This window comes from Budorcas taxicolor, chromosome 9 (assembly GCF_023091745.1).
Source record: "Budorcas taxicolor isolate Tak-1 chromosome 9, Takin1.1, whole genome shotgun sequence".
In the NCBI taxonomy this organism is placed as follows: Eukaryota; Metazoa; Chordata; class Mammalia; order Artiodactyla; family Bovidae; genus Budorcas; species Budorcas taxicolor.
This window is the reverse complement of record NC_068918.1, coordinates 72107821-72123108: the sequence shown is the minus strand read 5'-3', so window position 1 is coordinate 72123108 and position 15288 is coordinate 72107821. Positions and strand designations below refer to the sequence as shown.

Genomic DNA, 15288 nt, shown 5'->3' with positions numbered 1-15288 from the left:
AATGTATCCAGCACTGGGCCTGGCACAGAGAGACACTCCAGAAAGAGCACCTTCTATCCCCTGCCTACTGGAGGATGGTTACAAGGCAGGTGAATATTTTTTGCTAAGGCCCCAATGATTAAAATACATTCAAGTGAAACCTTTCCCCACTCCTCGCCCCTACCCTCTTCTTGTCCATTAAAGGAAGAAGCATTTCCTTCTGGAAATCTTTTTAAATTAACACAGCATCACACTAAATTACAGTATTCCAATACACACTACGGGTTTCCCAGGTGGCTCAGTGGTAATCTGCCTGCCAATGCAGGAGACATGGGTTTGATCCCTGGATCAGGCAGATTCATGGAGAAGGAAATGGCAACTCACTCCAGTATTCTTGCCCAGGAAGTCCCATAGACAGGGGAGCCTGGTGGACTACAGTCATGTGGTTGCAAAAAAAGTCAGATACAACTTAGCAACTAAACAAAATTAATACATATTATCCTCCATATATAAGGGCCTGAAACAGTGTACACAGTACACTGTCTTGGTGTGATAAATCATTATCATATGTTCATGTTTTATTTGTACTTCATCTTATTAATCATATAAACTAAGTTCATATGCCATATTTATTAAAATGTATGCTCACATGCTTTATCTATTACACCATAAACTCTTTAAGAGACACAATATTTAACAGAACTGGCAGCTTCACAACATCTGGTTCAGCAGCACATTCAATAAGTACTCAAAGTTATATTTCTGAATAAATATCAAAGTGACAGAACACCTCTTCACATGAAAACCAGAAAACACACAAATACTGTCACCCTAAATACGCTGCACATCAAGGTAGAGCATAAACAAATGGACAAAGTATGGATTCAATGATATTGTTAGTAAATATTTTTTTCTAAGTGTGTCTATTTATCTTAGGCTTTAATTAGACAGGAAAATAAGGAAATTAAAGACTTTTGAAAAGTATTTCAGGTACAGTCTATAAACTCTCAGCGTGTTGCACAATTAACTTGCGTTTACCTGGTTTTTAGCAGAGCCGTAAGGCTCTCAGAGTTGAGTTGCTGCATCAAGGCCTCTCTCAGTGTTGGGAGCATGGACAGCACTGTAATACAAACAGAAAATTAGAAAGTTCACGAGTGACAGGACTGCCTTCACCAAGAAACGCACACTGTTTTGGGCTACATGACAGAGCTGGCAAATAATGAGTATCAGGAGGGAGGGTGGAGGCTGGAGTTTTCAACTAAATTTTTAATAATAAAAACTAGTTACATACTAATAAATCACTTACCTGCTCACATGAAGCAAAATTATGCATATATCTATTATGATCACAAGTACATATAGAAGAAAAAATGGGAAGAATTAATTCCCAAATCTTAACAGTGTTGGTCTTTGACCTATGGACTCCGGATAATTCTTTATTTTTGCAGATCTTTTAAAAAAAATGTTTATTTCTGATTTAATAAAATGATCTTTTATCTTTAGCTTTTGCTACACATTTTATTTCTTATTTTAGAAAACATTTAGTTATTAAAATTACTACACAGCAGTGGGCTTCCCTGGTAGCTCAGTTGGTAAAGAATCTGCCGGCAATGCAGGAGAGTGCTTGCAATGCAAGTGACCTGAGTTCGATCCCTGGGTCAGGAAGATCTCCTGCAGAAGGAAATGTCAACCCACTCCAGTATTCTTGCCTGGAAAATCCCATGGACAGAGGAGACTGGCGGGCTACAGTCAGTCCATGGGGTCACAAGAGTCAGACATGACTTAGCGACTGAACTACCAACACCCACCACAAAGCGTAGGCATTTGTTATAACCTAGACAAAAGCGCATCGGGCTATTAATAGAAACTCAGAACTGCTGAGCTGTGGTTTTGGTTTTGACAATCGCTACTGCCTGTAACTTCATAATACCAACATGAAGATAAAATAAGATGTAATACTCAGTGAAGAGACTGCATGTTAATTTATGAAAGTTTATTTATGGCTCTAAGCATCGTGTAAGAAATGTTGTAGAAGTGTGAACACATAAATTTAAAGTGAATGTCTAACACTGAAGAAGCAATGATAACAATATAAAAAAATATCAGAGATTACAAATGCCATATTCTAACAGGGAAAACTTTAGTGTATGATTTGTACTTCTTGACTAGGCAGGACATTAACTATGAAATCCATGTTAATTTTTTTCTGTAGGAAGTTCAGCTTCTGGCCTACTCTAATCCTTTACTTCAGTGCAGCACTGTGTTGCTTCAGCATATTTCCTCAAGGTCCATGATTAAATCACCTAAGTTACTGAGACCACTAGCAATAGCAGGAGCTCAGAGTCAATGTAAAATGTGGTTTCTTAGTGTCCATGGTATACATATCTATCCTAAGCATGATATTTTATCCTACCAAGAAAAAGTACTGCTAGAGTCCTACATTTAGGAAATGCGGTTAGTAGCAAACTTTAAAGATTATGTGGTATGATGGCATGATTTAAGAAAAATCTCTTCAGTAACTCTCTTATCTCAGGAGAGATAAGAGCTCCTGACTTTCCACTTGAGCATATTCAACTATAAAGACAAGGCTATTCTTCTCTTCCAGCCATCTGTACTAACACTGAACAAATATGTTTCTGTATTGAGTTGAATACAGCTTTCATGTCTTGTTTTAGCCATCCAGCCTCCATGATAAACTCCCCTAGTGCAACCACAAATCATTTAACCCCATGCCTCAGTTTCCTCATCTGTTAACTGAGGGTGACAGTGGATCTACCGTACAGGACTGTTGTAAGGGTGAAGGATAAAGGCATTTAGAACACTGCTTCTTCACACGTGGAAATGCTCAGCAACTGTTAGCTCTTTGTAATATTATACTTATTTGGCTTCTGGCACATTCCGGTTTGTATCTTCTCAACATGTGAGAGGCAGAAAGGGACTTGTGCTCTGACTACCACAGAGCATGTTATAACCACCTTTGAGCTGAACAGACTTTACTCCTGTAGTCTAAGATTAAATCAGTATTTCCACAAGTCATATCCTACTCTGTTCATAATAAGCTTATGCTCACCTAGAATTCCTACTCTTTTCCCATACATCCTGCTTCTAAGCAAGTTTGGATAATCCTGACTCAGTACAATTGACTTTTAATGCAGAACAATTCTTTTATCCCAGTCTATCACTTAAATGGGACTAGACTATTCTGTATTCCAAAACTTCATTTGTAGTGTCAGTTACACATCTAAGCATTGTGTCATGTGTAAATTTAATAGGCATTCTTTCCAACTCTTTAATAAAAATCATGAACATGATAAAGTCAATGGGCAGGGTACAGAGGCATTCCACTAGATGCTATCTTTCAAACTAGGACCAACTTCTTATGTTAAAAAACTGATTATATTTACCTAAAAGCACTAAATTTTTCTAGTAGGTTCATTACCTCTTACTCAAAAGAATAGAAACTTAATTATACGATTTGTAACCCCATTATCAATATACATCAGAAAGCTAATTTGGAAATTTTTTCAGTGAACCTATATTTTGGCTTTTAGCACCATATTTTAGTTTTAACGGCCTTATATCAGCTATTTATTCATCTGACGGGTGTGATGGTCATGGAAATGTGCTACCCACACATTTTCTGCTGGGAGGAGCCATAACTGACAGCTCTAGCTGCCACGTCTCTGGATCTGAACTGCTCCCAGACGGGGACAGTTACTTAGTGAGGATACAAAAACAGGCCCACTTCTGAGGGACTCCTCTACCAGAACTCTTAGGCTTCGGGACTCCCGACTGGCCTGCCAAGATTTCTTAGAACTGTGCTGTTGTCAGAGTCTCTTCTTACCCAACCTTCCTTCCTTTGCCCATTCTAGTCACAGCATCACACCTGCACCGCGGGCTGAAGGCTCTCCTTGATAGCTTCTGCTCCCTGCCTTTCATTCTGCAGGGGTGTCCTCCCAATCAGTCTCCTTTACATCTAACTGCATTTGAGCTGTGCTTCTCAGAGCACTTAAATTGACATAAGGGTCCACGTTAAACTGAGATGTATTTTCAGACCCCAGAAGTTAGCTTTTCCCAGTTTTTAAAAATTTGAGTAATAACTAGAAATGAACTATTCTTAAATTAGTCATTACCAGTGGAGAGAGGGAAGGGGAGGAGGGACATTATAATAGTGGTGGGGGGGAAGGGTTATTATGGGATTATATGAAATTATGTATGTGAAACTTCTGAAAATTGTAAAGCACTACAGAATTTAAAGAATCTCTCATTCAAGAGATGAGATTTTTTTTTTCCTTAAAAAAACAGGAAAGGAAAAATGGACCATTCTTATTCTCTAAAAATTCATTAAAATGCCCTTGGTAGTACCACTATGTTGAAAACTAAATACTGATTCAAAGAAATACATAATTTTCAAAAAGTTGTTCATTACTGAGCATTTATTACATATCAAGTAGTTTATATAAATTATCTCATCACTTCCTCATAAAATATTTATGAAGTACGTTTTATGATGATCATTTTATAGAGAAAGAACTACATTTAGATTTGCCCAAAGACACACAGACATCACAAGCAAAACTAGGAATGGAACCAGGACTGCCTCCACCTTGAAACTGTGCTCTTACTTATTGTACCTTATCTGAGTTGCCATTTTATATAGCATTTGTGATTAATTTTTTCTTTATAGACTGAAGTATTATTATTTCAAACATTAAAAACCATACTATAGCCACAACTAAATGTGTCTTTTAACCTTCTTAATTCCAGTCTCTTTATCTGTCAAATAAGACTAAACTAAAAATAAAGTTCTTCCAACCTTGAAAAAAAATTGTACTTTTAAAATTGAACAAAAAGAACCTACCTTTATAAATTTTTTTCTAAATTAGTTGTTCTTATTCAACAACAAAAAAAGGAAAACAAGTTTGACATGGATTTGAGGACTAATTCTTCAAGGAGTTAAGAAAAATGTATCACAACACCTTGCCTTCTTCAAATACGGGCAGCTGATTTTGTGACAGCATCCTTCCAGGAGGTTTCTAGCTCTGGAGATTAAACTATTCCCGCTGATTCACCCTGGCTGAATGTATACTACTGTGCTAGACTGACAGTTCTGCAGGTGCCTCTGTAATTGTAAGAAACTTAGGAGTCTTGACTATGGCCGACATGGCCAGAGGGCATCAGGGTCAGGGCACTCCTGCAACCTCATCTCCTATCACACTTCTCCCATTGCTCATGCTAGTCTAGCTACATAGCCTTTCTGCTGTTTCTCAAATATGAGAATAGCCAAGCTTGTTTCCAGAGAAGGCAATGGCACCCCACTCCAGTACTCTTGCCTGGAAAATCCCATGGATGGAGGAGCCTGGTAGGCTGCAGTCCACGAGGTCGCTAAGAGTCGGACACGGCGGAGCGACTTCACTTTCACTTTTCACGCATTGGAGAAGGAAATGGCAACCCACTCCACTGTTCTTGCCTGGAGAATCCCAGGGACGGGGGAGCCTGGTGGGCTGCCGTCTATGGGGCCGCACAGAGTCGGACATGACTGAAGCGACTTAGCAGCTTGTTTCCACCTCAGGCATTCTGCAGGGCTCTTTCCATTGTTCCACTTCATTTCTCCTTAGAGGTAAAGATTCTACTGGCTGCCCTACCTTAAAGAGCATCCCCATCCCTCACCCAGCTCATTCTCCTAATAAACAGTTACCACTGCTTAAAGCTATTTACCTGGTGTTTATCATCATTTTCTCCCACTAGCATATAAACGGGTTTCCCTGGTGGCTCAGACAGTATGGTAAAGTGTCTGCTTGCAATGCAGGCGACCCAGGTTCAACGCCTGGCTCGGGAAGACCCCCTAGAGAAGGAAATGGCAACCCACTCCAGTACTCTTGCCTGGAAAATTCCATGGACAGAGGAGCCTTGTAGGCTACAGTCCATGGGGTCGCAAAGAGTCAGACACGACTGAGCGACTTCACCTCATTTCAGCATATAAACTCTGAATGTCAGGTCTCTTTTTCTTCAGTTGCTCACCTTATGCTTCCCCAGTATTTGCTGGATGAATAAAGAAAATGAATAAACTAGCATTTATGTTGCATTATTAATTTACATTGATTTTTAGAATCCACATTAAATTATGTATTTCAGTTAAATCATGTAAACACTTGCTAGATTTGTCATTTTTGTCTTTTCCTCTAACTTTGCTCCTGGAGATATGTAAATTAATATAAATCATCAAGCAACTTTACACATGTATAAATATTTCTCTGTCTTACCTGTCATATTGCAAGTCCTCTGGTTGCTTTCAAAATGATACTGTCGTCGTGCTTGGGCAATGTATTCTGCAGCCTCCCTTTCTTGTATTTCTCTGATTTTCTTCTGTCCGTATTTCCCCAGGATATATACTCCTAAAATTATTTTCAAAAACAAGTTATTATACTAAACGAGTTTATTAGAGTATTAAAAATTCCAAACGGTATTTTTAACCCAAGTTTTCCAAATATAGGGCGTATATCAGTGAAAAGCTAAAAATTGCAACTTTTGAAAACCTAAAGAATAATATATGAATTGCAACCTAAAGAAAAAGAAAAGGAGATTGGCATTTTAAAAGTCAATGGCAGATGGGTACATAGAGATGATTGTCTGAAGAAACAGAAAGGAATTAAGTCTACAAAGTCAGGCGATGCCTTTAATAGTGAACTGGAGATATTCTAAGTGTCCAACAAAAGGGAACTGTTTAAATGCATTATGGCCTAGCCATACAATGGAATCTTGCAGCTATTAAAAATCACATTGCTAAATAGTTCATGACTCAAGGAAATAACCATGTTATATAGTTAGACAATAAAATAAGATACCGAAAGTTTTGCTTTTTAATGTAAGTAGATATATATGTAACAGATGGATTTTAATTTCTAACAGATATTAAACAATGATCACTGCTGAAGAGTGGGATAGTGCGTGATTTTTTCTCCTTCTGCTTGCTTCTCTATGGTTTCCACATTTTCTTCAATCAAAATATAGTATTTTTAAAAATATAAGAAAAAATTTTAAAGGAAGACTAAAAGAAAGGTAGGTAGTCAGGCAGACATGGAAAACTAGAAACAGGTGAAAAAGGGAGGGGGAAGAGGGTACAGAAATTCCTAACTTATAATAGTATAAAAATATAGGTGGGGTCGTGTGCCTATAATTTACTTTAACACATTTTAGTATAGACAGTGTAACATAAATGGGCACATTTTGGTCATACCCTGTGGGCAATCAATTGTCCTGGCTGGTAAAGTGAACACTCTGGCATGGTTAGTTAGCATTTGGTCAAAAGCCACATTTCAAGGTGTAAGTATGTAAACTTAACTTTTACCAAGCACAATAAATATCAGAAATGGCTTTTTACAGATTAAATGTTTAAGATACTGGGTAGCTAAAACATTTTAGTAATACTAATATTCATTTGAACAAGAATACACTAACCTCGAAGGCAATGGCAACCCACTCCAGTACTCTTGCCTGGCAAATCCCATGGATGGAGAAGCCTGGTAGGCTGCAGTCCATGGGGTCGCTGGGAGTCAGACACGACTGAGCGACTTCACTTTCACTTTTCACTTTCATGCATTGGAGAAGGAAATGGCAACCCACTCCAGTGTTCTTGCCTGGAGAATCCCAGGGACAGGGGAGCCTGGTGGGCTGCTGTCTCTGGAGTCGCAGAGTCGGACACGACTGAAGCGACTTAGCAGTAGCAGCAGCAACAAGTCCTTCACCTTTTAGGAATAGATAGTTCAAAAGATTCTTAGACAAGAGAGTTAACCAAAAGGCCAACAGAATCCTACATCGAGAATATTGTTGCCTTTGCGTCCAGGAAATCTTTTATGTGTGGTTCTGTTGCTGCACCAAGAAAGGACACTGGGATTTCAATGAATTTACAGAACAAGTAATGATACTGTTTTAATCTGTGCTTGCTAACAGATGTTTTAATGTGTGCCAAATTTGTTTCATAATAACTTGGCAACAAGGTTGTAGGAAGTAACTAATCCTCACCTTCCTCCAACTGTCTGTAGCCTTCAATATGACAAGAAGAATATAAGGATTGTATGTGAGCTCAATAAATGGATTTGATCTGTTTGACATCAGTGGGGAAAATAGTCCTCTAGGAACATCAAAGTAAATACATATCCTGAATTATTTTCACTAATGTAAGCAATACAGATGAACTGATATGTTATATATCTTAAAAGTCATAGTTCAGTGACAGAGCATGTACTACAAATAATTAGAAACAAAGTGTGACTGCTTTTGTTTGTATACAAATAAATGTATTATACTCATCTGTAAAGAATAAAAAAAAATTCATATAAATGGCTCCGGAGCTACCCTTCTCATAATCCAGCCTGAATAAACTGATGACAGTGCCATAATACTAAAAGAATGAAGAAACTGACTTACGTTTCACAAAGCAACTGTTTGACAGGCAACTCTTACATAACAACTTCTCAGTGAATTGCTTTTATTTGCCTGATGGCTAAAAATTTTGTGTAAAATTATTATTCCTCAAACAACAATAGTGTAAAATGAAATGCTGCAATGCCAGCCCTTGAATAGTTAAGAATTTTCTAGAGTAACAATAAATTTGATTGGTCTATGTGCTTTCCTGAGGAGAAGGTCCACTGCTTTCATTAAATTTTCAAGAGGGTCTGATAAAAGTACTTTAGGGACTACAGTTGACCTTTCAACATCTCCAGGGTTAGGAGTGCAGAACACTCCCTCCAGCAGTGGAAAATCTGCATGCAACTTTACAGTGGGCCCCCTGCACAGTTCTGCGCCCTTGGGTTCAACCAGCTGAGGATCTGCAGTGCTGCAGTATTTACTGAAAAAAGTCTGCATATAAGTGGCCTGCCTGCGTGCATGCATGTTCACTCACTTCAGCTGTGTTTGACACTTTACAACCCCATGGACCGTAGCCCACCAGGCTCCTCTGTCCATGGTATTTTTCCAGCAAGAATATCGGAGTGGTTTGCCATTTCCTTCTCCAGGGGATCTTCCCAGCCTAAGGACTGATCCGGTGTCTCCTGCATTGCAGGAGGATTCTTTACCGCTGAGCCACCAGGGACGCTCCCTATAAATGGTCTAGCACAGTTCAAACCTGTACTGTTCAAGCTCAACTAACTGTATTGTCTACTTGGTAACTAGTATATGGTTACTAAAGCTAAAAGAATAAATTATTATGGATCGAAGAGTGTCCTACCCCAAATTAACATGTTGAAGTCCCAGTATTTCAGGAAATAACATTATTTGGAGATAGGGTCTTTGTAGCCATAATCAAGTTAAAAGGTCATTAGATGGGCCTGATCCAGTATGACTGCTGTTCTTATAAAAAAGGGGAAGTTTGGACACAGACATGTGTAGAGGGAAGATGACATGAAGACACAGGGAGGAGAGAGTTATCTACTAGCCAAGGAGAGGGGCCTGAAACAGATCCTTCTCTCATAGCCCTTAGATGGAATAAATTCTGACCTCCAGTGCTGTGAGACAATAAGTTTATCTTGCTTAAGCCACTCAGTATGTGGTACTCTGTTACGGCAGTGCTAGCAAACTAGCACGCAGTGTTAGCGTAAAATTCTATAATCCATTCTTTTCCTTGAATTAGCATTGAAGTAAGTTTCTACACAAGGACTAATTTATCCAGCTTCTCATTCTCAAAATTCATAACTTCTGGGGTTTTTTGGGTCAGATTTGACTTCCTAGGGAAAGAAGAATGAAGGCAGAGAATTCATTGCCTAAAATATGGAGCTCAGGGTCTATACACCTGACTTGCTGCTTGAATTCTGGTCTGAAAGAGAACAGACACTGAGAGCTGAGGCGTCAACTAGGCAGGAAACTTTCAAGCATGTCCCATCTTTCTGGGTTTAAATTTCTTCCTAAAAATGAAAGGTCGGGATTATAGGAGCTTTAAAACTTCTTCTTTAGTGATAACTTAGTTATAAATAATGAAAATTCATTAAATATCTCAAAAAATAAATGTAAAATGTTTTGAGGTTTCCTTTCAGAATATGGATGGCACAGCAAAATGTCTTCCAGTCTTTCTATATCATGAAGTGAAGTGAAAGTCTCTCAGTTGTGTCTGACTCTTTGTGATCCCGTGGACTATACAGTCCATGGAATTCTCCAGGCAAGAATAATACTGGAGTGGGTAGCCTTTCCCTTCTCCAGGGGATCTTCCTAAGCCAGGGATTGAACCCAGGTCTCCCGCAATACAGGCAGATTCTTTACCAGCTAAGTCACAAGGGAAGCCCTTCTATATCATAAACTTGGTTTTCTAAAATCATTGCTTAGTATCTTCATGGATGAAAATTCTGCAATGTAACTATTTCATTAGGTTAATAATTTCTATAAGAGTTTGAAAATAATCTGTTAACTTTACTCCCATCCAAAAGACCACCAAATCCTGCTATTGATTCTTTTCAGAAATAGTTTCTAAATTTTGCCACTTCAGTCCACCCTTTTACCATTATTTTCATTCAGACCCAATTATTAATGCTCTTGAACTGGTTTAACAGTTTCCTAATTCTCCTCTTTTGTTTCTGGTCTCCTTTTCAATCCAGGTTTTATAGGCAAAGTGATTTGCTAAAAGTTAAATCTGACTATTCAATCTGTCTTATATGTTTTGTCTTATATGATGATGCATCCCCACTATATAACGTTGGTACACAATTGACACTCAATACATATTTGCTGCTGAACATCCCCTTTCCCGTGTTCCCTTCTCCTTTGTAGCTGTGATTCCAGCTGATTCTTCAGTGGGGCTTGCTGAACACGACTCTCTCTCTATGCTGGGTCTCTATGGAGGGTCTCTATGCAAGACCCTCCTCTACCATGGTACTCTGATACGACGACTGCACTACTTTTGTTTATTTCCATTTCTGCTTTCTGAATGCACCATGAGTTCCTCACAGTCAAGAACTGAGTCTTATTTCTCTGTGTCACCTGAGTCGAAAACAGTGAGGCTAGTCACTCTCATTCAAATGTTTGTTGAATGAATGGATAAATAAATGAAAAACTAAAGAGACCAAGACATTATAGGGATTAAGATATAAATTATAAATCAATGCTCTGAGATTTTTATACATCAGCAAGTGAATATATACGAATTTGGCCGTTCTCTGCAACACTTTTGCTAGCATTAAAGAGAAAAAAGAGAAAGTGTTATTCGCTCAGGCGTGTCTGACTCTTTGGGTTCCCATGGACTGTAGCCCACCAAGCTCCTTTATGGGATTTCCAGGCAAGAACACTGGGGTGGGTTGCCATTTCCTTCTCCAGGGCATCTTCCCAATCCAGGGATCAAACCTGCGTCTCCTATGTCTCCTGCACTGCAGGCAGATTCTTTATTGTGTGAGTCACCTAGCACAGAGGTTCTCAAAGTGTGGCTTGGGCACTCCTGCAGGTGTATAATAACCTTTTAAGGCATCTGTGAGTAAAAATTACTTCTGTAATAACACAAATGCTCTTTGCCTTTTTCATTCTCATTCTCGTATGAGTGAGTGTACAGTGGAGTTTTCTAAAGACTACATTGCAGGTGCGTATTGCAGCTGACTAAATGTGGAAAGGGATATAAGCCAGACAGTAGAGAGATCTGTAAAAATGTAAAACAATGCTACTTTTCTCACTTGTTTCCTGAAAATAATATTTACATTAATATTTGATAGATTTACTATTGGCATTTTAAAATAATTACTATTTCAAAAATACTCTGGTTTTAATTTTTAATATGGAAACAATTATTATTAGACATAAACTTTACAGAGCTCTTTAGAGTCCTTAATTTTTAAAAGTGTAAAGGAGACCTCAGGCCCAGAAGTTTGAGAACCATTGTTCTAGTCTTAAAACTGATCAAACTGTACGACTTTGTCTAAAGCAGTTAGTCATCCAAGTTCCTACTTAAGAAGGCCCATAACTCAAAGTTTTTAACTGAGGTGTTTTTTTCCCCCCCATCATTGAATGGACAAGTGTTTTGGGCAGAAATGTTGATATCTTACCTAAGTTGCAAGTCTATCAAAATGTGCCACTTCTTCCATGAAGTCTTTTCCTAATTATTTTTTTCCCAACTGCACATGCTATTCGCCAGTTTTATATGTATATCATTTTTTCAGCTCTTATTGTTTTGTATACCTGTTGCTATTGTTTGAATGTTTGTATCTCCTCTACATTCATCTGCGGAAATTCTAAGGCCCTATTCCATGGTGTTGGGAGGATGGAGTCTTTGGGAAGTGCTTAGGGCATGGGTGTGTAGCCCTCAAGAATGAGATTAATGTTCTTATTAAAGGGACTTCACTGAGATCCCTAGACCCTTTTGCTATGTGAGGATCTAACTCAGGAGCAGGCCCTCACCAAGCCATGTCTGCCCCCTGATCTTAGACTTCCAGGCTCCAGAACTGTCAGAAATAAATTTCTGTTATTTATAAGCCACTCAGTCTGTGGTATTTTGTTATACCAGCTGGAACAAACTAAATCATTTGTTTTCATTCCTCTCAGACCATAAAGTTCATGGGAAGACAGAATGGCACAGAGTAGAAAGAGAATGTGCTCTGGATCTAACACATTGGGGTTTGAGTTCTAGCTTCCCGGTTACGAACTCTGGGATCCTTGGCAAGTTTCTTAAATTCTTAGCAGTCTGGTTCCCATATTTTTGAATGCAGATAACAATAGCTATCTTGTCATCATCCCCACTCAACAGAAGAACTTAATATAGGGCCCACTGGGCACCCCCAAAATGGTAGCTATTACTATTAAAAATCTCTGTGAATCTTTTATTTCCAATTATATTACTTTCAACACTATGGTGGTGGTTTAGTCAGTAAATCCTGTCCGACTCTTGCAACGCCATGGACTGCAGTCTACCAGGCTCCTCAGTCCATGGGATTCTCCAGACAAGAATACTGGAGTGGGTTGCCATTTGCTTCTCCAGGGGATCTTCCTAACCCAGGGATCAAACCCGCATCTCCTGAATTGCAGGCAGATCTTTACTGACTGAGCTACCAGGGAAACCTTTCAACACTATAGGCAAGGGATAAATGTTTCTCAAATTAGACTGATATGTACCATGTTATAAGACCTATCCCTTGAAGAAGAAAGACTATGAGGCTCAAAGAAATGCCAGTCACGGTCATCTACTCTCTTCTTCCTTTTAAACTGAGATCCTTTTTTGCTATAAAATACTAGGATTACTTTCTTTTCCTGTTCCTCTGAACTCTTCCCCTGCCCCTCACCCTCTTCTTTCTCTTTCCTCTTAATCTGTACCTGTAAAGCTCTCAACAGATTTTTTGAAAAAAAAATTTTAAAAAGTATATCTCTTAAATGTACTCTTTTGCTTCCCTTATGATTATTTCCAATACACCGTTAGGATGTTCCACAAATCTGAAGAAGTATGCTATTTTTCTTTCCTTCAGTCGTGGCAAAAATATTCTATTTATACTTCTTCCATCACACACAAATCATTAGCTTCTACAAATAAAGTGGACTCAGTAGTTTTAGCACAGTTTAAATATACATTAGATATCAGTGGATAAAAACACTGAAAAATATTTTTATCTGCAAAGAATTTTTCAAATGCCATAAAAATTTATACTTTATCATTACTGAGTTGTTGTGATAGACCTCAGAGAAAAGGAAAACACTCTCCTTGATTCATTAACAAGAAGCCTGTTTCAAATTTTCAAGAATCAACAGAGCTGAATTACCAAGAGTACTGTCAATTTCAAAATGTTTGGGAGCCATAAAATATAATCAATAGTAAGAGAAAAACAACCAAATTCTTTGGGAAACTGCTGCTTTTGCCTTTGACTACTTTTGTAACCAAAGTATGTAGTTAGTGACAATATTTCTCAAAAAACCCAAATGCTAAAAATTCCCTCTTCACATTCCTGCATTTCTTTCTCCTGTATCACCCAAAACATTTTCTTCTTTCCTTCAGGTCTCTTCTCATTAGGACATGACTGTCTTATGAAGAAAAGGCTCTCAAGATTGTTATCTAATCTGTTTCTAAATCTCCTCTCAGCCTGCGTAACTTAATTATGTGAATTAGGTGGGAATTCATCCCAGTCTTGAAGATCCTGCTCGCCCAGCATCCTGCAAGTACTTTCTTACCTAGTTTACTACACAGTTTGTATTCTAAAAGAGCAGGAACAGAGCTAAAATATTGATCTGTGTTTTTTTTTTTGTCTAGCATATACCTTCTAGCACAGTCCTTCAATACAACTGTGCTGTTTTCAAAAAATTCGAATTAACTTTAAACAAGATTCGAAGTGCAAGCTTTAGTTTACTCTCCTCGAATATTGTGAAACTTCTGCGAAGGATGAATGCCAAATCAAGTCCTGGGAGTGGCAAATAGAAACGAGGAATCTCATGGGAAAACAAGAGAAGTGAACAAGAAAAAAATGTGGAAGAGAACGTGTCTTGAAATAGAAGAAAAATAAGAGAGAGAGAGAAAAGAACCCAAGAAACAAACAACCGCCCCCCCTCCCCCCGCCGCCGCCCAAACACGGAGGTGGGTTATCCTAAAGGCAGTGAGAAAAAGGCGAAAAACAGAGTTAGGGGCAGTACCAGGGCAAAGGGCACACATTTTACAATTGCAGAGATGTAAAGAGCCTTGGAGAAGGAAATGGCAACCCACTCCAGTACTCTTGCCTGGAAAACCCCCATGGATGGAGGAGCCTGGTAGGCTACAGTCCATGGGGTCGCAAAGAATCGGACACGACTGAGCGACTTCACTTTCTTTAAAGAACCTTGGAGGTTTTGCACCCCATCCCCCGTCTCATGGTTGATCGAATCCTGAGCTGTGGTTTCTCCGCCTCTATTTTAGAAGACAGACACCCCTCTCCCACCCTCTTCTTCCAATGCGCCTTGCCAAGAACGCTGTCACCCACCTCCAAGGACCGTGCCCAAGAAGATGCATTTCTTTTTGTGACGTTTCAGAAAATTCCACGTAGATCTAAGCATTTTCAGGCCCCCGGGGCGGGCTGTCTAGAGGGAAGGGATGATGGTCCACCAGGAAACCCTTTCTTTGTCGCCTGGCACGGACGACCCGGCTGGACGGCCGTCGTCCCGCTCGGTGCTCTCCAGAAATCACAAAGGCGACTTTCCGCAGACACTGTCACCGGAGCGGGAAGGGGGCGTGGACTATAGCTGAGCAGTTGCCCTTTTCTGTTGCAGCCGCAGCTCACTGGTCCAGGGCGCCCAGGTCCGTCCAGAATTTGCTTCCGAGTACCTCACTGTTCGATTCTCCCGGAAACTACGACCCGTATCCGCCGCGTTCCGCAGCCTGTCCTCCTATTT

General features: G+C 39.3%; 1 protein-coding gene across 1 annotated transcript in view; it reads right to left on the bottom strand.

Moving 5' to 3' along the window:
* PEX3 (peroxisomal biogenesis factor 3) overlaps positions 1-15072 on the bottom strand; it is a 30971-nt gene extending 15899 nt beyond the window's left edge. Inside the window, exons 1-3 of the mRNA XM_052645897.1 lie at positions 14880-15072; positions 6243-6374; positions 1018-1099 (exon numbers count right to left, since the gene is read on the bottom strand). Of these exons, the coding sequence (XP_052501857.1) occupies positions 1018-1099; positions 6243-6374; positions 14880-14952 (287 nt within the window). The 5' untranslated portion in view covers positions 14953-15072. The remainder of the gene's footprint in view (positions 1-1017; positions 1100-6242; positions 6375-14879) is intronic.
* Between the last annotated feature and the right edge of the window lie 216 nt (positions 15073-15288).